The sequence below is a fragment of the Siniperca chuatsi genome, linkage group LG15 (genome assembly GCF_020085105.1).
Source record: "Siniperca chuatsi isolate FFG_IHB_CAS linkage group LG15, ASM2008510v1, whole genome shotgun sequence".
Lineage (NCBI taxonomy): Eukaryota > Metazoa > Chordata > Actinopteri > Centrarchiformes > Sinipercidae > Siniperca > Siniperca chuatsi.
The window spans coordinates 26,471,294-26,499,027 of record NC_058056.1 but is presented as its reverse complement, the minus strand read 5'-3'; the positions used below and the strand labels follow the sequence as shown (position 1 = coordinate 26,499,027).

The 27,734-nt window shown below is 42.4% G+C and overlaps 1 protein-coding gene across 1 annotated transcript in view; it reads left to right on the top strand.

Annotated features, from left to right (window-relative positions):
* syne2b (spectrin repeat containing, nuclear envelope 2b) overlaps positions 1-27,734 on the top strand; it is a 164,953-nt gene that overhangs the window by 112,940 nt on the left and 24,279 nt on the right. The window contains 17 exon segments of the mRNA XM_044167586.1: positions 146-322; positions 1,445-1,600; positions 1,815-1,958; positions 2,312-2,482; positions 2,684-2,817; positions 2,925-3,129; positions 4,362-4,544; positions 5,073-5,180; positions 6,123-6,277; positions 6,985-7,132; positions 7,224-7,318; positions 8,010-8,241; positions 9,194-9,388; positions 11,136-11,261; positions 12,667-12,822; positions 15,580-15,738; positions 17,540-17,706. Coding sequence (XP_044023521.1) covers positions 146-322; positions 1,445-1,600; positions 1,815-1,958; positions 2,312-2,482; positions 2,684-2,817; positions 2,925-3,129; positions 4,362-4,544; positions 5,073-5,180; positions 6,123-6,277; positions 6,985-7,132; positions 7,224-7,318; positions 8,010-8,241; positions 9,194-9,388; positions 11,136-11,261; positions 12,667-12,822; positions 15,580-15,738; positions 17,540-17,706 — 2,711 coding nt within the window.

The window sequence follows — 27,734 nt, the reverse complement described above, 5'->3', positions numbered from 1 at the left end:
AAGTATTTTCAGCCAGAGGTGGGACTTTTTTGGTGCATTAATTGAAGTTTTGTATTAAGTGCAATCTTTAGGTCCAGGTAGAAGTTTGTCTGTCTGTATATCTGGTTGACTGATTCTGTCTCTCCATCCATGCCATCTTTCTCAGGAGTGTCAGACAAAGATGCTGGCCCATCAGGCCACACTGGACTATGTGAACCAGCTGGTACAGACATGCAGTACTGAGGAGGGCCAGAGGAGGCGCTATGAACACAACCAGTTTGCAGAGGAGCAGGGTCGGCTCAACCATCAGTGGCTCAGTTTGCAGGAAACCCTCAACTCTCAGGTCAGAAAGCAAACATCAAACTGTGACCAAACAATTCCAAATCAAGATCTATTTATTAGCTTTTCTGGAACTTTCAACTGCATCACATGGTCTTCATCAGTGGATGGAGTTTTTCTCAGTTGAGATGTGTCTGATGACATGCAAGATCAGTACCTGTTATGATTTCATCAATAGCATTTTAGGACTCCTCGTCCATGTTAGCTGAAAGTTGAGCATGAAGTCAGTCTTGACCTTGGAAATTATAGTTTGACAAAACAAGTTGTTTTCTGGAACTTTCAAACATACCACACAGCCTTCAATCAGCTGAAACTGATCAAACATCAGACTGTTTAGAGTTTTAAGCTTTAACTCTAAGGGTTTTAGTTTTTTTTTTGGTTAATTTTGATCATTTTAGGCTGCATATAAATGGTTGTAATCACTGTCCAATGAACTAATCTAATGAAATACACACAGAATGCCCCATAGTCTTTGTAGTAGTATAAATTTTTTTTATAATCCAATGCAACATATAAAGGGTTTAGAGCAAAAGGGGCATTATCCTTATGAACAGCAGAGCAAAGCACAACTTTACATGTTTAGTTTCTCTTTTTAAAACATCACATAGGAGCATTTATAGTTTTATAGAAAAAATATATTCTATTTCTCAATCTAGACTGAGATTACTTTTTAGAATGACTCACAGTTTTGAAATGAATTTTATATGTTTTTAATAAAAAACGGAATAAACTACCATTTTATCTTGACACATAAGATTTGTGTTTTGGCTCCTTAAAAATACATACATTCATTAATTAATACATACACATTACTGGGATCATGGCAGTTTTGGGACCAATGGGCTCATGGGCCTAAAAAGGTTAAGAAACCCTGTTCTATGATAGTCTATTAAATGCACTAAACTTCTGACTTTTCACCACCAAAGTTAATGCAGTTTTCTCTTGATTTGGAACTCCCCTTTATTTTTATTTTGTTCATGATCAAATATCTCTTTTCACTATACAGTAAAGCTGAACAAGAGCTCCTGATGATCTATAATCATCATTTTTGGCCAAAATATCAAGAGAAGTCCTTGACCCTCAGAAGAAATATGTCTGACCTGCTGTTGTTGTTTGTGGTGTTCAGATCCAGGAGGTGGAGCAGGAGCTGAGGAGCAGAGTGGAGCGGGAGGCCCGACTGCAGCAGGTCAACAGCTGGATCACAGATCAGAACCTCTGGATCGACTCAGCCCAGACACCAAGCTGCCAGACGGAGCTGCAAAGGAGCATCAACACCTGTCAGGTCAGAGGTCACATCTGACATCTGTATGAACAATCAGAACGCTTGTACAAAATTTCAGGTTCAGTATTTCAATCATTCAGAGTCATATTCCTTGAAGGCTTTTGCAAAGAAATACAAAAAGCTACATATCCCTTTTTAAGTCTGCATGGGCTCATGAAAGTCATTCAATACAAATTATAAAGGTTTTCCTCTCCATGTTTTGTGTGTGCGTCAGGATCTTGAGGTGAAGATCAGGCAGAAGTCTGCAGCTCTTCAGGAGTTGAGAGACCTACTTGATGATGGAGGAAAAAACAGAAGCTGTGATTTCATCTCTCAGACAGATAAATCCATCCAGGCCTGTGCAGCTCTCACACAACAGGTAAATGACACTCAGGAAAATGTAGAAGTTATGTTTTATGGGCGTTAAAGAAACAAGTGATGTGTTTAATTAAGCTTTTGTTGTTTGTGACCGATACCTCTAGTTGAATGACTGTTATCTTGCCCAGTTACCACGAGTAACATCCTTTACTGGAAGAAATGAACACAAAAAAATATACATAGCTTCAAAACTGAAAAGTATGCAGAATTTATTCATACTCATATTTTATAAAACGGTAGGGTTTTGGTTTTGAATTCAATGTAGTCCCAATTAGGAAAGGTGTGAGGTCTTGTGGACTTTACCAGCTTTAACTTGAATCCTTGTTGTTTGGTATTTGTCTTTTTCTCCCTAAGAATGAATCGGTAAGGCAGAGGCTGACTGAGGTCCAGCAGCTGTGGGACTGTGTGGAGAAGCGACTGAATCAGATGATGCTGAAAACAGTGAGAACATCTCAGACTCTTGATTATCACAGCAGCCCTCAGCTCTCCGTGCAGGCACACAGAGATCTCAGTGAAAAGCTGCAGGTAGGACTGGTGCACCTCTTATTATTATATTATTTGCCCATACCAGCTTGTCCACTTACCAGCTTGTTCTGGAGTGGATGGAGTTGGACATATTTGATATGAAGAATTCAAATATTTGAGCAGGATTCATAATCTTCAAAAGTCTTGTTTGGATATTGTACCCGTGATGGCTGACAGCGGTGTTTGTTGTGTTGGAAGCAGCTTCTTCACGAGGAGACAGAAGCTTCAGAGGCAGAGTGGGACGAACTGAGTCAAACCGTCTCCTCGCTCCGAGACATCATCAGCCCTGCTGCTGCCGCCCTCCTCACGGAACAGCTGGACAGACAGAGAGACAGGTGAGACAGACTGGATGCAGCCACACACACACACACACACACACACACACACACACACAACACACAGTCACACTCTTCAATCAATCAATCATCCTCCCGTCCTCCAGTTGGACTGTGGTGTCCAGAGCGTTGGACCAGCAGCTCCAGAGGAGTCGGGGCATCCTGCAGGTGTGGGAGGACTACGCCCGGCGGGCTGCGTCTTTCTCCCAGCGGCTGCAGACACTGCAGAGGGAGGCCAAGTCAGCGCTGAGCGCAGCGCCCAGAGACGATGCCACTGTGGAGCAGGTCGCTGTCGCGATACACGATGTTCAGGTGAGGAAATAAACAAACAAGACTGAAAAATAATTCAAAGGAGAAAAAAGAAAAAGAAATCTAAAGCAGGGTACTCACTCAACTTTCCTTTTACAACAGCTCCAATATCTTTCAAATTTCTGTTTTCTAGCTTGAAAGAGCGAAAGAGTACAGTCTAGACCTGCTCTATAGGAAATAGCAATGAGATAACTTCTGTTATGAATTGGCGCTGTATAAATAAAACTGAATTGAATTGAATAGCTTGAACTATTTCATGTCATCTTTCCATGTTTTGTAGTGTTCCATTTTCTGAAACTTGTACAAACTCTTAGTCTGTCTGAAGGTCGCTGTCATAAATAATGCCTGAATCCTCTTTTCTAAATCTTTTCATAAAGCATTTGTTGAAGTAGATGATTTCATGATTTTTTTTTTTGTGCTTTAAAGTTTGTTTGACACATTTATGTCACATTTTCAATGATTTGGAAAGAGGAAAAGTGGGAAAAGTGGAAAGTTTTTCTATTTCTGAAACTTAACATCAAAACTGATTTTCTGTCTGAATCTGAATCATAAGGAGAATCTGAATCCTCCCTTCAAAATGAGGTTTTTTACAAATGAAAAGTTCTCTTTTGCTTTTATGTTGATAATTATTTATGAAAGGAAGTTTTTGTTTTGTTTTTATATTTCCACTAAACACTATTTGCACGTAACTGTACTATACAGATATCAGCTTAGGAGTTCATTCTTGACCTTGGAAACACTTTTAATCCAAGATCCACTTCCTAGCTTTTTCTGGAGCTTTCAGCTGCATCTCACGGCCTTCCTCAGTAGATGGACAACTGAGCAAACTCTGTCCCCCTGAGGAAGACAGTAAGATGTGGTGAAAGTCCTGAACAAAGCTAGTAAGTGACACTGAATTACATTTTTTTTATCAAACTAACAATTTTTTTTTTTTACGAGTTTTTTTTTTGTCTTTCAGTGATTTGAATTGCACTTTTACATTTGCACAGTGCAAAGTTAATTTTAAAACATTGAACAATTTAATTGTAAGTGGTTACCTTGCCTTGTTTGCTGGTTTGTTTCTGATTTCTGAACAGAGCTTTATTATTAAATAAATAAATAAATCCAGACCTTCCAGTTGCAGCACAGTCTCACTAGTTACTACACTAACACTGTGTGCTATGAAAACTCTCCAGTCCTCTTATTTCTTCACCTGAATCTGTGTCCCCGTGTGTCCCTGTGCACCTCTGCCGCAGAGTCTCCTGGAGAGGACGGGCACATTGCAGTCTGACCTGGAGGGGGTGCTGGAGGCCTCCAAGGACTTGATTGGCCATCTGGAACCGTCAGCTGCCAGCCTGGTCCAATCAGAGAGCCGGCTGTTGTCACGTGGTGTCCAGCAGCTCAGCCAGACCCTAACAGGGAAGCTGGGTCAGCTGCAGGTACGACTTCTTGAATGAATGAGTCTGTTTGTGGGATTTAGCAAAGTCAGACTGGACTTTTATCCAGGGTGACTCAGATAACTGCATACAGAGAAACTTGAAGGAATGAAATGTTTGATATGAGCTGTCAGGTAAACAGGCTCAGCTGCTGGAACAGTTCAGACTTTTTCATGTGTACAAACCGAAATTGAAGTGTTTTACTGTAACCTGCTGCTGTTTGTTTTGCTCTGTAACCATTTACAATTCACAAGAGCTATTTTATTGCTTATCCAAAAGGATTTTATTTACATTATTATTATTGTTTCATTGTATATAAAGGGTAAAGTCAAATACAAGCTAGATTTTTTAAATTGTTTTTTATGTTCTAATCATATTTTCGGACATACTCTGTGATACAGGCATGTTTCCAGAGTACTGCATTACTTGTGCATTTGTTTCTTAACCTGCCACCTAAGTGCACTAAGTCTCACAGTGACCTATAAATTAAGACACACATGGCTGTGTGCCATGTGTCATGTTTGCGTGTAGGAGGAGCTCAGGCGGCTGCAGGAGTTTGGAAACATCCTGGAGTCACTGGAGAGAAACCTGGAGCTTTGGCAGGAGCGTCTGCAGAATGTGGCTCGCACAGCAGACCAGGTGAGACCGCATGAATGGAGTTCCGAATGAACGAGTACTGCTGTTTCTTCTTCTCTGTTTTCTTCCAGAGTAATCCACTGAACAAGAGACTTTGTTATTTGTTGTTGTGTTAAATATATTGCAGCTGGGAATGTTTTCTTTGGTCAAGGTGGAAACGAGTTTTTGGAGAAGATAAAACTAGTTTGCAAAAAGACTGAGATTGTGTTTCAAGCTTTTTCTAGAAACAAGTGTCATTTTTCATGATTCGAGTGATTACAGTGTCTAAGTCTGCCTTGTATCAAGATACTAAATAATAATTTCTTCAAAATTTGTCAAACCAACTCACCAAGTCCATTTTGTAGCTATTCTGGAGCTTTTGATTGTATCACACGATCCTCCACATCAGATGGAGTTTGTTCAGTTGTCATGTAATTGTAGACGTTCAAATTTCCATCTCCTGTGAGCACTTAAAGGACTTCTCGTCTATGTCGGTGTAAAGATTGAGCTTGAAAAGTTCGAAGGCTTCAATTAGAACAGCTACAAAATGGACCTTGTGGTGAGATTCTTTTGACAACTGCCGATTCGAAGGTCAAGACTGAACTTTCAGTCTCAAATTTCTTTAGAAGTTTATTTGTATTTGTCACAGGTTGAAATAGTCACACCCACTACTCACTAATAGACCTAAAGACTTGTTAAATGGAGATTTTTTTATTTGCAGAATGAATGTTAAATTTTGATATTAATGGAAGTGGATCTCTAAGGAAACTTTAAGAATTTAAGAAGGGGTTTGTCTCCATCTGAGAAGAGAAATTACAGAACAGAGTCAATAAATAATAAATAAAAATAACAGAACTAAATGGGGACTGAAGAACACAGAACATGTGGACAGCATGTAGTGATTGGGTCCAGTAGTCCAGACTGTTGTGATCCCTTGTGATCTGAGATGCCACCATATGTTTCCAGTCTGGCCTCCTAGAGCTGAGCGGCCTGTCTGCTGACCTGGATGTGCTGAATGAGCTGAGCTGCAGCCTGACGCTGGGCGACGCTGCAGCGCACCGCCTGCAACGCCTCAACCACTGCTGGGCCGACGCCTCTGCCAGAGCTGAGGAGGCCTGCAGGTCAGATCTGAGATCTGCACATGAATACATGAACCATTGGACTGGGGACTGAATGAGCACATGGTTGTGGGAGAGGTGTAACAATATATCGCGGCACGATATTTTATGATACAAAAATGGTCATACACATGAAACTAATTATGTATCCTAAATATGTTTCCAGTTGTATGCAATAAATGCCAGAAAGTGCTGTTGAACTACATACATTACATTAATAATGTGAATTGAAGATTATTTTCATCATAGATTAATCTATTGATTATTTTTACAATTAATCAAATTATTGTTTAGTCTATAAAATATCACATTTTTTCCAGAGCCCAACGTGACAACAGTCCAAAACCCACTTGCCCTGGTGCTAACACTGAAAACGTACTCTCTGGTCCTACATTTTGTAAGAAAACTCCTCTCAAGACACTCTCGATAATCCCGGTCTCAATGAATGCCATGTTCAAAGGCTTACAACCTTGTTGTCATGCTAAAAAGCAAAGGCAAAAGCAGTAGGTGTGGTGTGTTACAATTCACAAAACTCAAGGTTTAATTCAATAGGTGACAGTGAAATTTGTATCAAATGAAACATTTAAGGCCAGTTTTTCCCCCAGAAGCCATCTAAGTCGCATTCAAACAGTTGATATACATGAAATAAAATGTACTACAGCAGATTTGTGTTATTCTCAGATAGTGTTGTTTTTCTGGGGGGTGTGCAGTGAGCTGCAGATGGAGGCACTGAGGCGACAGAGCTTTGAGCAGAAGTGCGAGAGCTGGATGTCTTTCTTGCAGAGGATGGAGGACTGTCTGGCTGTAGACGTGGCCGGCTCTTACGTCGGCCTCCGACAGCAGCTCTGCACACACAAGGTAGCGCACATGATTAAAGACTCACTGACAGACTTAACAAAAACACTGCAACCACACAGAGATGTAATCCTGATCTCTCCTGGTGTTTCAGCGCTTTCAGGCAGAGCTGTCCATGGGTCACCAGATCCTTCATTCAGTTGTCACTGAAGCGCTTCATCTGCTGCAGAAAGGAGAGTTGGAGGACAGGTAAGAAGATCAAAGTGTACTGCAACCCCTTTTAGTAAAATAAAGAGGGCGAGGCACACACAACGTTTGTTTGATATTGGCAGGTGAAAAGTTAAAACTTCAACAGAATTTTTGGATGTTCTTTGTTTTTAGCCAAGCAATGTGTAGTGGTTGGCCTGTCAGTCCAATACTTTGGTTCAGAGTGAAATATTTTCACCACTCCTGGAAGGATTTTTATGAATTTTGTACCAATTGTCATGGCCTCCAGAGATTAATTTTAATGACTTTGGTGATCCCCTGACTTTTTATCTAGTGTCACTGACAGGTCAGTATTTCCACAAGATACCTCATAAAAACAAATGACCAAAATCCTGTCAGCCTCAGCTGTACTTTGAGATAAGTGCTTACATGATAATATGCTATAACGTTAGCATGTTGCACTAAGCGCCTATCCACACAAAGAGTCACTCAGAAGAAATGCTTTTGATCTCCATGAATTAAAATGGACATATGTGACTCATAGTATTCGGGAGGTGATGGGTAGCACTGTTACATGTTTTGACTTGATCAACTTTGTGACCCTACTTACACACATTTGACCTTTGACCCTTATTAGTACACAGGTGTCATTTGTGCCATTGAGCATTAAGAAATAATTTTAGATGGAAAATATCTAATCTTGAATGACATTTAACTGTTTGAATGTATCCAGGAGCGACTTCATCCTGAAGCTTGCCCAGCTCAGGGAGCACTGGCAAGGGGCAGTGCAGCGGGCGGACCAGCGGCGCTCCCTGGTGGAGGGGCTGGTGAAGCACTGGCACTTGTATAGCCGCAGCCTGAAGAAGCTGCAGAGGTTCCTGTCAGACACGCAGACCCTCCTTCCCCCCGCCGGACCAGCCCGCTGCAGCCTGCAACAGCTACGACGCTCCCTCCAGGACCTCCAGGTGAGACAGGGCTGGAATATCAGGGACTTTAGAGTAAATTCCAGGGACGGGGAAAAATAGGGGAATTTTCAAAAATTTTGTGAGGGAGTTAGTGGACATTAAGGAATTTATAATAAAGTCACTTTACAGGGACATAAAAACTGACTTAGTGACAAACCTTCTTTGCATTAAATGGAGGATTTCAGCCTGACTGTGGTGGAAATGAGGCTACTGACCTGAAGTTTTCTGAGATGAAAAACATCATTATCCATCAAGAACAGAATAATATTTTTATGGATAAAAGCACACAGAGCTTACAGCATCAGGACTATGATGGCATGTTTGGAGCATGAGGCGATTTTTTAAAATTTTATGTCCATCTTTAATACAATTCTTGTTTTTGACTGAAATGTAGAAGACTTCCGTCTAAAATTGAACAACTATAGTAAACTACAAGACCCTCAGTACTTGACTAAAGGTTACTTTCCACCTCCAATTCCCTAATTTTAAAACTAGTTTGTGCACTTCTCGGACCTTAACAAACCCAGAAACAGTCAAACATTCAGAACTGTAAAAGAGTCCTGCAGAGTTGATGGTCTGTGAAATGGTTGTTTTTTCAGATTAAGATCAGTCATTACCACCACAGGCAGAAACCAACAGGAGAGAAAACAGCTGCCTGAGGGCTGATTTGAGATTTAAGAAAAAGAAACGACTGCTGATTACATTTACATCAAAAGACAAAAGAAATGAGGAAGAGAGTTTCCACTCTGATTCTTTTTGAGCCTTTGATTACCATTAAAAGAAGAGATGAGATTTGAATTGATTGAATAAACAGACAGCTGCTCCTCAATAAAAGGGACCAGTTAAGCCCTTTACTAAAAATGTCACGGAACAACTCATTGGTTATATTTCTTTCTTAGTTTCTTTCTGTCTTCCCTTCTTTCTCACCTCTGTCCTCCATCTTGCTCCTCAGCACACAGAGCTGTTGTTCCAGAGGTATCAGTGCAGTTTCATCCACACTCTGGAAGTTGGCCGGCAGCTCTTCTCCATGGGGGACGTGGAGACCCAGACTCAGCTGCAGACGGATCTGGGAACCCTGCAGGAGGAGTGGGACAACCTCCACAGCCTGCTGGGCCGGAGGATGGACCTCACCGAGGCTATCGTCAAGGTACTCAGTCACTCCCTGTCAAGTTCTTGTAACTCTGTGTTTTTGCAGCAGCTAAAGTGACGCTTTCATCTTGTAGGTGTATTTCACTGCAAGACAGTTTTGAGCGCAGTCGCCCAATTTTCTGAAATGTTGGATGTTGTTTGTATCAACTGTGACTTAGATTTGTCTTGGTCTCTGTCAGTATTGGACTCCACTGCCTTTATTTTGGCTTACTGCCTATTCTGGTCTCGGCTGTTAATGGGGCCTGACTTGGTTTTAACTGACCTTATTTGGATCTGGTCTGGACTCAAACACCAAGGTCATAGTCTTGGACTTGGCCTGGAATAAAATTTAAATGCTCCGTTGTCAAGGCAGAAGAGAGTGCATGTAGTGCTGCAAGAAAAACATTCTCTGGTTCCGTCTTCACAAATTTAAAGTTTTGCTGCTTTTCTCTGCTTTATATCATTGTAAATAGAATATGGACTGCTATGTAAAGACATCTTTTTGGCCTCCAGGCAATTGTGATTGACTTTTGTCACTATTTTCTGACATTTTATAGACAAATGATTCATAGTTTAATCAGGAAAATGTTCTAAATGAATCGATAATGAAATTAATCATCAGTTGCAGCACTAGTTCCATTTTTGCAATTACAACCCACTGTAATTGATGTTTTGGTTCTGACAGTTTCTAAACCGTCTATTTTGTTTTACAATATATATTACATTTTGTCTTAATATTACATAATTTTGGCCTATAGAATTTATGTCTGAATTTTGAATTTTATCCCAACATTACGAAAACAAAGATTTTCAAAAAGTGCCCCTTAAAATCCTGAAGAAATTCTAAAAAATATATATTGATGTTTTTTTTGTCAGTTTGATACAGTACCAGCTGAGCACATACAGAGTAGAAAACACCCATGTAGTTCAAGAAAAATCTGACAGTAACAAAAATGTACAGGATATCAGTATCAGCTAGTATAGTGCAGAAAATCTGGTCTGTAACAACAGAGCTATCACCAAGGATTTAGTTGCCTTTTCTTTCTTTTCTATCATGTTTTTGTCATAGAAGAAATGTAATCTTGTAACTTGTAAATTTTAGAAACATTATCTATCGAGTCACAGTGCCCGGCAGTGAGAGTGCAGCACCGTTACATCAGCTTCTGTGGATCCTGCCCTACTGTTCTTTGATTCATATATTTATTAGAATTTTATTATATTTCTATTTCCATGACTTGAAATGTGATTGACCATTTGTGACCCCATTCCTATCTATCTTATCTGATGTCTGTCAGAATCCCGTATAAATTGTGTGTGTGTAACAAAATAACAGGTATTCTCTAAGGCGGTGGTTCCCAACCTGGGAGTTGGGATTTCATACAGAATCTACTACATAAACATTACAGCAGTCTTAAGGTTTTGTAAATCTGCCACCTTTTCAGTGTCTCTTCCCTGCCCTGAATCAGCTGCAGGTAGATGCAATATGCAAGTCTGATGCAAGAGTTGAGTTTTTGTTTATTCTACAGTCCTCTCTGACTGTAGATCTGGATCCTCCACCCTCCATCTGTCCCCTGTAGCCTCTGACGGTTTCTGTTTGCCTGAGAACGGCCAAGTTAATCCAATCTGCTCTAATTAACGACAGTGGACACGTTCAGGAAGTCAAAGACAAAGGAGTGCATTCTCAAAGCCAATCAGTTTTTTAAGAACCCATTGTATTGATCTGTATTGATCTGTAAGTTTTTAAAGAATATTGTACTGTGTCTCAGAACTGGGAGCGCTGCGAGGCCGGACTAGCAGACAGCGTGCTTCAGCTGAAGGACATGAAGACCAGACTGAACCAGTCGATGCCGGAGTGTGACTATGAGCTGCAGAGTGCAGAGAAGTTCAACAAGGTACAAACACAAATCATAAAACGCAAAATATCATATATTGCTGAATTATATTATATACAGAGTTTTATTTATACAAAACACTCAGTGGAGAGACAAAGCCAATCTGGAGGCAGCAGTAATCTCATTGGCTGAGTTAAACATAAGTGGGTGGAGCCAACAGCTGATTTTCTGGCTAAGTGACTTTGGACTGAAGTCATTGACAATTAAATGGTTGTATATATTTTGAACAGGACTCCCTCTGTGCCATCAGATAGCCCTCAGGCAAAGTGGTTCTTTGGCTTTGCTCATTTAGAGTAACCTCAACTAGTAGGATTATTTCTGCTTCTTAAGCAGCTCAGATGTTTGTGGGATGTATTGAGTCAGAAATGCTTTACCTTTTGTAGTAGGTAGGAATTTAGGAGGAATTTGCACTGATAGATGTATCCACAGTTTGAAGCAGTAATAAACATGGTTAAGAATTATTTACATTTACGCCTATTTACTCTTGCTGGGAGTTAGATGAGAAGATCGATACCACTCTCATGTCTGTACACTTAATATGAAGCTAGAGCCAGGAGACGGTTAGCTTAGCTTAGCATTAAGACTGGAAAGGTAACAAAATCCACCAGGAAGTCACTGCTGATGGTCCAGCACATAACCCCCCTTAAACCGCAACTCTGGTTTATGAGACGTGAGGCGTGTTCATTAGTGAGCTTTAGAGGTGCAGATTGTGTTACCTTTGGACAACACCAGGCTAGCTGTTTCCTCATGTTTCCAGTCTTTATGCTAAGCTATGTCTCTTAACTGTAGCTTCATATTCAACAGACAGGTATGAGAGTGGTATTGATCTTTTCATCTCACGCTCAGCAAGAAAGCTAATAAAATATTTTGCAAAATTTTTAACTAGACTATAGTCTAATGTATCCATACATATTATATTTCATGCTCACATTTATGTAACGTTTCCTAGTATTAGCAGTTAAAGTTCTACATTGTGCTAGCGTCCTGCAGGTGGAAGAGTTGGTTGTAAAAGGTTGGAAATAATGAGCTCCAGACATAGTGCAAGGTCAGGAAACAGTGGATGAACAGACAGGCATGTAGCCTTCAGACAGTTTGAGTTTGAAGGGAAACAATCGTGAGAGAGCAAGGCCAAGTTTGAAACAGGTTTGACTCAACTCATCCTCTCTGACCCATCACAGGCTTTATCCTCCACCCCTCCCTCAATCCCCTCCCCTCCCCTCCCCCGCCACAGTCACCCCTCCCCCGGCCCGGACTGCAGCCTGTGGCCCTTAATCCTTTCTCTGGGCGGGGAGAAAGAGAGACAGGGAGAGAAAGAGAAAGGGGCCAGACAGAGAGAGACATTAGGGAGTAGCTGTGAGGGGTCCCTGACAGTTTGTTGTGGCGGTTGGTGTGTTATGGTATGCAGGAGAACGAGGACTCCCTGGAGGACTGGGCTGAGAGCCTGACGGAGCTTAGCACCATGAAGACAGATCTGTCCCAGTACATCATCGCTGACGATGTCCTGCTGCTGCAGGAGCAGGTGGAGCACCTGCACTGTCAGTGGGAGGAACTCTGCCTCAAGGTTAGTCTGCTGGGTTTGATGCACTAAACTCCTGCCTGAAGCTAAAAACAGATGGGACCCATCTTTTCATAAAGTACCTCAGGTTGTCTTCCAACCACAACGCTTTTACCTGATAAAAGAAGCGGCTTCTGCTGTTTATCTGATTTAATTAGACTTTATTCCTGACCTTTTAAACGCTTACATGAATATCTTCATTTCACTGGGCTCCTGACCTTTGTTGCTTATGGTTTAGGTGATGTTGACTGTCCACTTAACATGCGGTTTCCTTTAATATTCCCTTTAAGTATCTTTTTAAGGTGGGAAAAATCCTCTTATTCCACAATATCTGACAATATCATGTATGTATTCTTCATCAGCATGTTCCAGCTCTTCACTGAAGCTGTATGATGTTTACAATGAGTGAAATATTCAACACAAGACTTTTGTTTTATGGCTACTCCATTCAATCAAATTGAAATATTCTAGATATCTCATTTTATACACATTTCCTCAAATTCGACCTGACATATTTGGTATCTCTGGAAACTTTGGGATCTCCACTAAAATTTAAAATGTTTGGCTGAGCAGCATGAGTTGGTATTGACTGTCCTGCTGGTGGGACCATTGGAAAAGCTTGTATTTTAAGTGATATGTGTCATTTGGCTTACATTAAATCACCAAGAAAAGTAATTTAAAGGTATCACTAGCTTCCTAATTATGTTCTGAGAACAGAAAGAACCAGACCGCTGGTCGTCAAACTTTTTTCTTCCTTGAGCACCCATTTTTAAAATCTCTCCTGTGTTCCTTTGAGTCCACCATAGACACTGTTTGAAAACCAAGCTATAGGACGGCTGCTTGTGGAAGTTTAATCAATGAAGAGCTAATGAGTAACCAGCTCAGCCCAAACAGTCACTCGGTTTGTGTTTTGTTAGAGTGTGTGTGTGTGTGTGTGTGTGTGTGTGTGTTTTGGGACAGCAGCAGGTCAGGTGAGATGATTTAGCCTCAAACACCTCCAGGAAGAAGAGACAGAGGAAGGGGAAAGTTGGTGCAGCGAATTAAAGAATCAATGCAGAAACTTAATGTTCTATATTAAATCAAAGCTTTTGAACAGAGCAGTCATCTGACACGTTTGTGACAGTTCTCACATCTGCAGTATTTATGCCGCACTGCATTTACTACAGAGTTCATGGTTTCTTAGTCAGATTTCTGGTCATCAGTCTTAAAAGTCTAAGCCTTTAATGAGGAGATAGTAAGTTTAGTAAATCTTGTGAATCTTTTTAGGGCAGCTGAAGAGACCAACAGGTCTGAGTTTGGGGGGGGGGGGCGGCATTGTGGGGATGGGGGAACAGATGGTGACAGGAGAGCAATGTTGTATGAGCTGGGAGGCTTCAGGAAGAAAAGCTTTTCTACTGAAATGAGTTTGGGGGAGGGGGAGTAGTAGTGATCATACAGACTTTCACTTTTTCCTGTCTCTCTGTGTGTTTGTGTATTTGCATGTGTAGTCTCATCCACATCATGCCTCCTATTAAAAGTGGCTGTGTGCTGCTCTGTACTGGAGGTGGGAAAGTTCAGCTGAGATAAAAAAATAAATAAAAACGAAACTGTTATTGTTTCAAAACACTCACATTCAAGTGTAAAACCTTATAATTTTCCAAGTATGTTTTTGGAGTGCACCGTCTTCTTCACCTCATTCTGGTGTGCCAAGCAGTAATGAGCTCTTTGCTGCCCCTGTGTTTAATGGAGGAAAATGCCCACTGCAGCCGTGGTCCTCAGTTCGGCATTCATCAGACACTTGGGGTAGCAGCGAGTCCATTTTGATGTGGCTGCAAAACAAAATGTTTGTCATATCGTGGAACAGTTTCTGAAACACCCTCCCCCCACATCTTTCCAGCGTTGGAATTGGGGGGTGTGGGACAATTTCTGTAACTTTCCAAAACAGACAGATCAACACACAAAGCGACTGTCCAGGTGTGTGGAGGTGTGAAAGTAAGAAGGGTTTGAACTTCTCTCTCAAGCTCTCTTTTTCTCATTCTTCATACAACTACTTCAGTACAACTGAGTGCAACACCATGAATGCCTTCCAGGAAAAGTGTCCAAAAGTGTGCACCATTATTCCCAATGTCTTCGCGTCTTCCCCCACTCTATGATGGCAGCCACCAATAAGTTGTTTACTGCAGCTCTGCCAGCTAACAGTCTCTTGTAGTTAAGTGAAGCTCTTAAGCACACTTCCACCCTTGGAGCACAGCGCATAATTCAGTGTATTTTGGTTTTGAAAGCCTTTTTAGATGCATATCCTGTTATTTTGTTTAGCCGAACCCATTCTCAGGACCTCAAAGTAATTAACTATCGATAAAGCTTCAGCATTCAACTGAAACCAAATTATGCCAGATATTTTATGGCAAGAGTGCTAGAAACTGTCACTCTCATAACTGCATATGAAGTCAGAACTTTTATACCTGCTTTTTATTGTTTCTGGAGTTTTGGGCATAATTATATGTAATTTAGGAGCAGTGGTTTGAAAACTAGAGAGGTAGCGCTGAGGAAGGCTGGTGTTAGTTGTATCTGTGTTACATGTTATTCCACCTCTCATTTTACAAACTCTGTCCACTACTCCCAATCTAATTATCACAAATCAAATTAAAATGATGTTACAATAATATGACCAGGTGCATCTGTATCAGTAATAATAAGACTTAGATTAGGCCTACACAGTATGACTAAGCATCTTAAAGTAATAAAGCTTATTTAATTTATTTCTTCCAATCCTCTTTGTGTCAGGTGTCTCTGCGTAAACAGGAGATCGCAGATCGTCTGAACGCCTGGATCATCTTTAATGAGAAGAACAAGGAGCTGTGTGAGTGGCTGACGCAGATGGAGAACAAGGTGGCGCACAATTCCGACCTCAACATCGAGGAGATGGTGGAGAAACTCAAGAAGGTAGGACGCTGCAGCAAAGACACGTTGTGATATCAATAGTTACTTAACCACTAGTTATATTGGTTTGAAGATTGGATTCACACGTTTAGATGGCTGTGGCTGTGAATTCATCATCCGCTGGTCCGCAGAGTTGATGATCAAAGTGTACTACGTGCATGAGACACTCCATTGATTGGTCTAAACGATGAACCACACTGAGAAAAATGTAGTTTCAATCTGGCTGTAAATGCAAGGGTGGGAATTTCTGAAAAACGACATCAAGGAGCAAGATCCTTTCAAGGAGGTTGTATGTTTGGTCCATTTATCTGTGTTTTTTGTTAACAGGATGTCTTAAAACATGTCAACATTTAGAATTTGGTAGAAAGTTAGGACATTGGCCAAGAAACAAGTGATTTGTTTTTGGTGCTTTAAATAAAAACAATCAGGCACGTGTATCCCATGATTGCATATCACCATGTATGTTCTGATGAATATCCAAATGCAGATTAAAAATTTCTAAACTTTTTTTTGTTAAAATTTAGGAGATTGTGCAGCCAGTCAGAGGTATGAGTTCTGTGAGTGCGTTCTAGTTCTATTTATTTTGCAAGCCTTTCCAGAGATCATGAATATAATAAACACCATATAAACATGAAGAGTCGTTGAACATAAAAGGGGAAACATATGGGGTATAAATAGATCAATTATATAACATGCAATTACAATGGTAGGCTAAAAGTTACACTAGAAGGTTTGTTTATGAAACATTTAAACAAAATTTGGTCTCAATTATGAAATGTAAATAACCCATTTTGTCCACTTCTCAACAAATGTATGCTCCTGGGTTCTCAAGTTGTACGTAGTTCTCTCCATTATAAGAATATTGTACACCAGGTCAGTCCGTTAGTTAGCATTAGATATTTCTTTCTTCAGCTGTTTCTTAGCATTCGCAGCAAGTATTTATCCCTCTTCCTCCATTTAAGTTCCTCCAACTTGCTCATGTTGTGACATTTGTTGTAGTGTAAATGAATAGTTCTACACTGATGTGGTTCTGATGAGAGTCATATTGCTCAATCACAACACAAAATCTTCAAAGTTTTATCAGCAAAACATATACAAAAAAAGTTGGATTATGAAGTGGAACATGCAGTTTGGTTTGTGTAAATGTTTATTTTGCTGTGTCACTCAGTCACCTCTGCACTCTGAGCCGCTCTGTGTGGGGACGTGTCGGCTGGGTGGTGCAGGGACGGTCTGGGCTTTTCAAAAGGCTGTGAATTCCCTCCTGATTGTTAAAGAGACGACAGCTGTTTGAGCCCCAGCAGGGCCACGCGGGTTTGTTTTGTGTCGAGCTCACGGCCCCTTTCATTTGTTACGGTGTGTCCAGGCGTGAGTAGGGGGGGAGTTGAGGTTAGTAAAGGCTGTTATAGAAACCCAAACTTATTGCCCTGGCAGGGGTTAACCTTTTCAGGCACTGGAGCTTTAAATTTAGTGTCTTGCCCCGGCACGCAGACTCTAGGCCGGAGTTACTTCCTGGCAAACTTCCAAAGTCAGAAGACAACTACACTCTTAGAAAAGTGGGTAAACTTTTCTCCTGAAATAAAAAAAGGGTTTTTTCTTTGGACCTTAAATGTTACATATTTTTATTTATCCTTACTTGAGCCACTATAAAGCCAATGCTTAATGTCAGACTTATAGCAATGATAATATGTCACTTTACTAAATCCTGTAGAGAAATGATTAGATATGTAATACACATAATCACTGTGGTTTAAAATGTGGACCTGCAGGTACTTATCCCGTCCGCTTTGTTCTGTTTCTCCATTAGGACTGTATGGAAGAGATCAACTTGTTCAGTGAGAATAAAACCCATTTGAAGCAGCTCGGAGAACAACTCATTATAGCCAGCAACAGGACGAAAGAGACGGAGATCAATGACAAGCTGAAGGACATCAACGACCGCTGGCAGCATCTGTTTGACCACATAGAGGCCAGGTAAGAAAGGATGGAAAGAATGGTGGGAGGAAAGAAGGAGAAGGCCAGGGGAAACATTGTTGGCATTTTGTTAGAACACCATGATAACTCTGCAGCTGTTGCAGACTGATTGTAGCTGAATGAATGCATGTTAAATACGACCTGCTGAACTTGAGAATGTTAACATCCAATAGTTGTTAACATGCGTGTTGCATGCTAACTGTCGCTATGTTAGCTTGGTTGTTAGCATTTAGCATAACAACATTAGCATTCACCTTACAGCACAGCTGAGTCTGACAAACCGGTGATTTGTGTGTTCCAATCACTGTGCTGCCATTCCGACCATACCGTTATTTAGTGATCCTTTTTTTTATAACTGTGGTTCATATGACTATTGATTAATAACTATAAGAACAGCCCTTCTTGGAAACTGCTTGGGTAGTAACAGCAGCCTTGTACTTTGTACTTTTAACAGCTTCTCTTTCTTATAGAGAGCACTGACGTTACTCATTCAGCACTGCTTCAACACAATGAAAACGGTTCTATAGTAAAGTCAGACTATAGGTGCTGCTGCATGATGGGTAATGTGGAAATGAGCCTGTTTTTATGAATGAGATTTTTGTCCGCTAACTTGTCTGACTATTTGATGTTTGACATGCTAAAAGTGCAGGTCATTTGTTGTTTATAGGTCCTTTTTAAGGTGTTTATGTACAGCAATATTTATCTTCTCAAATGTAAGACTCCATTTCCCATAAAACCTTGTTGTATACTGCCATAGTCCAACCCATGCAGCTTTATCTGCGTGTTGTTGGTTTCCCCTCTGAGAATAGGAGCGGGCAGAGCACAGCTGTTATTCTACTGTGGCTGCAGATTAAAGTAGAAAAGCTCAGAGCCGACAGAGGATAGAGTGATATTATTATTAATCCATAAACGCAAATCTCATTCCAACACACAGAGAAGTGGTGGCTGTATGCTGGAAGCTCCTGAAATGTTCATGCGTCAGCTTAGCGCCTCTTTACTGCTGATCTACATGAAGCAGCATTATGCAATGTGACTGATAGGTACAAGTACGAGGTGAACAAAAACAGTGAGAGTGAGATGAATGCTTTGGCTAGTCCAGTGTGGTAAATATTAAGTAAAATGGAGGTGGTCTCATATATAAATTTGAATTGAATGGCAAAGTTGATCATGTCCTGCTGTTTGACAAATCTCAGCGAGGGTTAAGGCCTCAGTTTGACTCAAACGAACTAGGTTTGCCGACCACATCTAAAGGCAAAAGTGTTTATACCATTAAAAGGCCGTAGCGCCATTACAGCACTGCTTTTCAACTTGGGGGTTGGGACCCAAAAGAGGTGGCAAGATAAATCTGAGGGGTCGCAAGATGTTTAACGGGATAGGAAAGCAGAAAGAACATATTTCTGCTATACAAAGACTTGTAATCTTTGCTTTTTTTCTTTTATATCAAAGGAGAGACCTCTAAAATGATTCATATATATATATATATATATATATATATATATATATATATATATATATATATATATAGCGGCTGGATAGCTCAATTGGTAAGTCTCAGGACTTTCACACGGGGGAATCCCCCTCGGGACGCATTGAGCAATGACCATCATCCAGTGCGGAAAGGCTGGATAGCTCGATTTGATAGGCCACGGGACACTCACGGGGAACAAGGGTTCGAATCCCCTCGGGCGCAATGAGCAATGACCCATCATCCAGTGTGGGTCCTTAGGCAAGACCCTTCACGCTGCTGCCTACCTCATGATGATGAGTGACGATGAAATGATTGACATGCCGGCTCAGACGTCGCCCGGCCAAACAAGGTCTGCGTCAGGTGTTGGGGAACCAGGGCATCGAGGCGACAAATGGGCTACTGGAACAAGACGGAAATGGGCGAGATGCGATAACAAGGCTCTGTTGGAATGCTACTACTCCAGTAACCCTAGTCAGAGGGGTTACATGCACAGGATGTGGGGTGAATGGTTACTTGAAACCCACAATCGAGGCTTACTGCGGCGAAGCAACTAGTAGCTCAGTGTTCCAACATCCACAAGCGGCAACTGCTATCACAACTTGAGATTGACGAGGTACAACACAAATGCTACGGCAAGGGGGAGCCAGGACTACAGGTCAGAGGGGAGCATCCAGCAGCTCCCCAACCAGAGATTGGGCACGAAGCCCCAAGAGAAATCACGCTGAACGAGGCAGCAACTGACCTGAAAGATAAGATCATGGCGAGGATGAATACAAGGCAACCCCGACGCCAACTACAACGGCTAAGTGAAGTACCATCAGAAAGTCTCCTAGAAGATGTGAATGCAGCATTGAGAGCGATCCCTACCACAACCATCACTGAAACCAATGAGCTGATATACGCCTCAGCAGCAGTGATCCTAGAGATGCTTGGCTACAAGAGCAACCATGGGAGCCATGAGAGACAATACCCACCATGGAAACGAAGGTTGGAGGCAAAAATCAAGGAGGCCCGGAGAGAAGTGAGCCAACTGACAGAGGCTGAGAGAGGTGCAATGAGAAAGCAAGTACCCAAGAAGTACAACCAGATGCCCATACCTGAAGCACTCGAAACTGCCAAACAAAGGCTCCAAGCCTTGGCCAGCCACCTAAAGAGATACACGAGAGATAATGAAGCCAGAAGAATAAACCGGCTGTTCGCAACTCAACCTGCGAAAGTGTACGCTCAATGGCAGGGTAATAACAGCAGAGCAGACCCACCAAGGCTGGAAACGGAGCAGTACTGGAAAAGTATATGGGAAAGGGAGGCATCACACAACAGCGATGCACAGTGGCTGGCAGCCCTGAGAAAGGACCACAGCAACCTCCTGAACAGAATCCAGTCACCATCACAGCGGCAGACATCCAAGAAAGAGTCTCAGGTATGAAGAACTGGACAGCACCGGGCCCTGACAGGATCCACACCTACTGGCTAAAGAAGCTCACTGCACTCCACGAGCGCCTAGCAGCACAAATGAACCAGCTGCTAAGAGATGGGGACGCACCCTGAATGGCTTACCGAAGAAGGCGCACAATCCTGATCCTGAAGGATCCCGCAAGGGTACAGTCCCATCCAACTATCGGCCAATAACCTGTCTCTCCACAACATGGAAGCTCATGTCAGGCATCATTGCGGCTAAGATAAGTGGACACATGGATCAATACATGAGCAAAGCACAGAAGGGCATTGGCAGAGGAACCAGAGGAGCCAAACACCAACTCCTGGTTGACAGAACAGTCACCCAAGACTGCAGAGCCCGACACACCAACCTGTGCACTGCCTGGATTGATTACAAGAAAGCATATGACTCAATGCCGCACACATGGATCACTGAATGCTTAGAGATGTACAACATCAACAGGACTCTAAGGGACTTCATTGCGAACTCGATGAGGCTGTGGAAAACCACCCTTGAGGCCAATGGTAAGCCACTTGCACAAGTATCCATCAAATGTGGCATATACCAAGGAGATGCTCTGTCCCCACTGCTGTTCTGCATAGGTCTGAACCCCCTCAGCCAAATAATCAACAAGACTGGCTATGGATACCGACTCAGGAACGGGGCCACCATCAGTCACCTCCTCTACATGGATGACATCAAGCTATATGCTAAGAGCGAGCGGGACATCGACTCACTGATCCACACCACCAGGATCTACAGCTCTGACATTGGGATGTCATTCGGGCTTGAGAAGTGCAGTCGAATGGTGACAAAGAGAGGGAAGGTAGTCCACACAGAAGGGGTCTCACTCCCAGAAGGAACAATAGCAGACATTGAGGATGGTTACAAGTACCTTGGAATACCACAGGCAAATGGCAACCTCGAAGAGGTAACAAGGAAGACGGCAACGGCCAAATACCTTCAACGAGTAAGGCAAGTCCTAAGAAGTCAGCTCAATGGCAAGAACAAAGCCCAGGCAATAAACAGCTACGCCCTGCCAGTGATCAGATACCCTGCAGGAATAATAAGGTGGCCAAAGGAGGAGATACAGACCACAGACGTTAAGACGCGAAAGCTCCTCACCATGCATGGAGGGTTCCATCCCAAATCCAGCACCCTGAGACTGTACGCTAGCCGTAAGGAAGGCGGCCGTGGACTAGTGAGTGTGAGAGCCACTATCCAGGATGAAACATCCAAGATCCACAAGTACATCCAAGATAAGGCCCCAACAGATGACGTGCTCAGGGAATGTCTCAGGCAATGGGGAACAGAGGAAGACGTGCTGGAGGAAGGACCATCATGGGAGGACAAACCCCTACATGGGATGTACCACCGAACATAACTGAAGTGGCTGATATCAAGAAGTCCTACCAATGGCTAGAGCGGGCTGGATTGAAGGACAGCACAGAGGCACTCATCATGGCTGCACAGGAGCAGGCCCTGAGCACCAGAGCAATAGAGGCCCAGATCTACCGCACCAGACAAGACCCAAGGTGTAGGCTGTGCAAAGAGGCCCCTGAGACAATCCAGCACATAACTGCAGGGTGTAAGATGCTGGCAGGAAAAGCATACATGGAGCGCCATAACCAAGTAGCTGGCATAGTGTACAGGAACATCTGCACTGAGTATGGACTGGAAACCCCGAGGTCAAAGTGGGAAACACCTCCAAAGGTGGTAGAGAATGACCGAGCCAAGATCCTGTGGGACTTCCAGATCCAGACTGACAGAATGGTAATGGCGAACCAGCCTGACATCGTGGTGGTTGACAAACAACAGAGGAAAGCCGTTGTGGTTGATGTGGCGATACCAAGCGATGGCAACATCAGGAAAAAGGAACATGAGAAACTAGAGAAGTACCAAGGGCTAAGAGAAGAGCTGGAGAAGGCCTGGAAGGTGAAGGCAACAGTGGTGCCCGTGGTCATCGGAGCACTCGGGGCAGTGACCCCCAAACTGGAGGAGTGGCTACAGCAGATCCCTGGAAGAACACCAGACATCTCGGTCCAGAAGAGCGCAGTACTGGGAACAGCAAAGATACTGCGCAGAACCCTCAAGCTCCCAGGCCTCTGGTAGAGGACCCGAGCTCGAAGGACGAGACCACCCGCGGGGGGTGAAGGACAAAGTTTTTTTTTTTTTATATATATATATATATAAAACAAGGGCTTTCAAGTTGACATTGCTTCATTTTGAGGGATCATAAGCCAGAAAGGTTGTAATCATTGGATCAGCGCTAGTTGAGAGGTTTTATTTTATTTGGATTCCCATCAGTCTCCTCTGTAGCGATTGCTAATATTTCTGGGTCAGTGGCATGCTCAAGAGTAAGTAGGCAGCAGTCTCTGAGGGATGGCACTTTCAGTTCCCAGTCCTTTTAAACTGCAGCTTTGCATTGATTAACAAGTTGCAAATAAAATGTCTTTTTTGACAGTTTGCTTTCATGTTTTGTGCAAAGTGCCTTGGTGTGACTTATTGGCATTTCTGCGCCGCACTTTCTATAAATCACCTGTCAATCAACAGCATGGGCAGTGCTGTGATGTCTTCCGCCTTGAATTTTTCTGTTAATTGGAGTTTAAGTTCTTGTTCTTTTCGATACAAACAAATCAGAAATGCAAAATGTATTTTTTCCATGTGGTTCAAGGGGTTTTACAGGGGAATAGTCATGAATCGGTTGCTGATAATTGACCGTAAAGGACTCTATGTTTAGTAGATGGCAAGTTCATAAAATCCACACAGCAAATTAGAGAAAACTGAACTGAGTCAAGTTGACCGACAGTGGAATGTTTTCTTGGAGCCAGATAGGTTAAACCAGTGCTGGGTGGGTGGGGGGGGTGACTTATCCTCCATGAGAATGACTGACTCAGATCTGCCATATGGTGGCTGTTTACTGACCGTGGCTACTCTCTCTCCTCAGGCTCTGTTTTTCTTTCACATTTGAATTCAAAGGAGAAATTTTAGCATTAAGTTCATCTTAATAAATGTTTGTTTTAAGACTCTGAATCTCTGATTGGTATGAATGATCATTTAACCTACAGCTACAGTACGTTCACACATAAAGATACAAAGAGGCAGACAGTCTCTTGTCTCTTACTAGACTGGTGCATGTCTGTGTTGTGTGTCTGTGTCATGTGATTTACAAACTTAGCTCCAATTGGACAGCTATTAATGTCGCCACTGTAGCAGTGCATGACGAAGTAGTTCCTTTCAAAAGCGATGCTTGTCTCCATGCCTCTCAAGATGTTCTATGTTTCAGGTAGCAACAGCACAGGTGTGTTTGGAAATAGTTATAAAAACTGTTATTAAAGTAACTTCTGTGGACTCCACTTAAAAATAATGAATACCACACCGTTCAAATTGACTGTTCTGATGAACACAAGCCCATATCATGGCATCTTTAGTGTGGATGGAAGTCTCAAACTGAGAGCAAAAGATGGTTTCACAATATCCCATTTACTGTGGACACAGCCTGAGAAGGACTAAACTTAGTAAACAGTTACCAGGATCTCCAATCAAAACAAAAATTGACAGAGCGGGTGAATCCACGAAGGCCTAGCCATGTGGTTTACGGTGGTGAGGGTCTTTGTCATGACTGACAGGTTGTTAGTACAGAGATGCCCTCCGTCTTTAACAATAGAAGGGGGACTGGAGTGGAGAGGGAGTGTGACACACACTAGTGGATTTGCTCTCCTCTCGCCTCCCCTCCCCTCAGCTGCCTCCCCCCTGTCCCCTCAGGGACTGACCAGCATAACAAGGCTAAGCCTGTTAATGAGCCACTGCTGAGGCACGAGCCTCGTGTCTGTGATGGAATGTGCAGTTGTCACACTCTTGATTTAGGTTTTATCATACCACCATTTCTGATTGGCTTGCAGGCACCTGTTGCAATCGTTATGTCGGTGTTCCAGTTCATCCCAAAGGGGGTGGATAGGGTTGAGGCTCAGTGCAGGCCAGTCAAGTTCTTCCACACCAATTTGTGAAAATCATTTCTTTATGGACCTTGCTTTGTGCAGGAGGGCATTGTCATGTTCAAACAGGAAAGGGCCTTCCCCAAAATATTGACACAAAGTTGGAAGAACACTATTATATAAAATGTCATTGCACGCTGTAGCATTAAGATTTCTCTTCACTGGACTGGACTGGGCCTAGAGCAAACCAGGAAATACAGCCCAGATCAAAGTTTGTGGGCAGTGTCCCTAACTTAATAGCGCTTCACTGAATATGTGTAACACGTATCATATTATAATGATCATCGTATCGCATCAACGTATTGTGGGATCTGAGGCTCAGGATCTACTGTTGCAGACTAGTGAGGGGGTGAAAACCCACTAAGCTGATAAACGTGGGGAGTGTCTCTCCACTCTGGTCTTTACAAGCTGCTTAACATGATCAGGGAACCATTTCACCATTGTCACGTCCATGCCGTTCACACCTCGAACCACCGGAGCAGTTTGGGGTGAAAGTAAAGGATGAAATTAGATTATTCAGTGTTTACCACAAGCTCAGCAACTAATTAATGATGACCAGCTTTACCAATAACAATAAATATTGTGTTCCTCAATCTAAGCACTGCAACTAATCAAAGCAACAAGTGTCGCGTGTGTGTGTGTGTGTGTGTGTGTGTGTGTGTGTGATGGGTAAAAAGTAAAGACAAGGCTAAAAGTAGCTTTGTAGATCAGTGGGCCCCAGCCTTCACTTAACCCCCCAGTAGCGTAATCCCGCCAGGCTCTGCACGCTCAGAGAGGACACACCCAAACTCTTTGAGCCAATCAAACATGCTGCAAGAAGCTGGCTAGAATTAAGGTGCTGACAACACCTGCACTTTGTTTTCCCTGGTCCGATTCATAGTAAATATTAAACCTTTGTACCACCAAACCACCGCTGAAAGTTGAACCTAACAAGAAATGCTTAAAGGTGCAGTACGTCTAATGGCCACTAGGTGCAAAAAGGCTGTATTGAAGTCAATTCATAACGTCCCAAAAGCATTAGGAACTCATTTTGCTTCTTAGTGTGTGTCTTGTTGGCAGTTTTAAGTACAGAATAGACTAACATAGTAAAATTACGGTATGGACAATCAGGATGACAAAATGATAGACTGTAAAGATAAAGAATATGGATCCAGGAGGACGTCGAGCAACTTCAGCTGTCGCCAAACAGACCTGAGCCACACGACCTCCTCTCCACCATGGAGACCTGTAAAAATGACAGACCACACTTTGGGTATACTATACCACAAATACAATTAAGTGAAAACTGTTATTAATAATGTTTTTTGTCAAACAAACAAACTCCCCCCCTCTTTCATTCTCAACCCCCTCTCCATTTCATTATCATAATCCTCATCTGCACAACTTGAAGAGAAGTAGTTTACCTCACAGACATGAAGTGAGTCAGTGTTTTCATGGGTTGGTTCATTGTCCGGCAGTACTGTGTCACTCGTTTTGATAAGCACTGATGGAGTTGAAGAGGAGCTGACTGAGAGTCGGCGATGAGTGCGGCGTCCCTCAGCCTTTGTCTGCATCTCGCCTCACTAAGTTACGGCAGATGACTGCTGAGGTTTGACTTGCCGAGGGATTAGATGCGTTGACACTGGCCCACTGCTCGCCTTTGTCCCCCAAAACAAACCGGGTGCTCCGTCACCCGGCCCAGCAGCTGCCGTCTGCTGACACGAGCCTTTGTGCCGACGGGCCCTCAGCCTCCGGGGCCACCGGGGGCCACCATCCTCTCTCTTCATTGTCTGAATAAGATGCATGTGAGGCAGATGTTTGTCTTTAAAAAACGATCTCCCTGCTCTCCTGCCTCCTCCTCCCTCCGTCTCCTCACACCTGGTACAGCAAATGTATTTCTTTTCTTGTCACACAGTGTGTTTTGTTTCTATTGCAGTTTGTGGAGTCGTTAATTTCAAGTGGCGCTCTTACATATTGTTGTTTGGCAGTTTAATGCTGACATAAAAACAACATAGTACTCACTTAGGAGCACTCGGCTCTGTTTTCAAGTGGTCGTAGTTCTGGTCGCCATGGCAATGATGCCGCACTTCTCATGTTGTTGGCTCAGCTGGATGAGAGTTACCACAGTGATGTGTTCATTTTAATAATCATTGTGAGATGAAAGATGGAGTTGTTTGGGAGTTAATGCTTCTGTCTGTGTGGAAGTTGAAATATAGGTGTGTGTAATGGCAAATAAGATGAATTAGAGATTTGAGCCTTTAGGTTTCAAGCTACTCTGCGATTTCTGGAGTGTGTGTGCATGAGTGTTTGTGTAACTAGTGTCTTTCTTTTCAAAAAGTCCAAATTCAACTTTCAAGGCTGAGAAAGAAAGAAAACCTTTAAAAAAGAAGGGCTTCACACACCAAAGCCGTGTCAGAAATCAACCATTGTTGTGCTAGTGCACTTTTTATTGTCCGCCATTTTATTTGAATGTCCAAATTCTGTGTGTGAAATATATACACTATATAGTGACATGTACACTACTTTTTACTAACAATCCTGCTACACTACACCTGTCAGTGATGATGATTGGAAATCTCAATTTACTGCTCACTATAGAGTGAGTACTACCGAGTGTTTAAGATATGGGGAGTAGTGAATGAATGGATGAGTGAGTGGTTTGACTGACCCTCGCTATCAGGGCTCAAGGATATTTTATTCATCAGCTGAAAATGCAGATGGTTATGTATAAAGCTTCCAACACATCTGTATCCTAAAGCTACGTTCAGACATGCAGCTTGTTACGCAAACGTTCTGGCGCCCAATTCACTTTTACATAGAAGTCGCGCCGCCAATCTTACTAGGTCAGACCTGGTTACATTTCCATATCACTTCCAATATGGCACAAGTTTGAATTGAATGCTGTCACATTAATGTAAAGACCACAGCAGCACAAGGTTAAATACACACAAAGATACTAAATACACGTCGTGGTCACCTTATTGTTGTTGTTGTAATAAATTAAAGAATTCTCTAATAAATTATGAAATTCATGAGAAAATTTCTTAGCTGATTCACTGTGAGACGCTGTGGCGAGGTTCCTTTGGGCTCATGATGCTCATTGATTTAAGGTTTCAACGGCAAAATCTGTTTTAAAGTCTGTCAATTA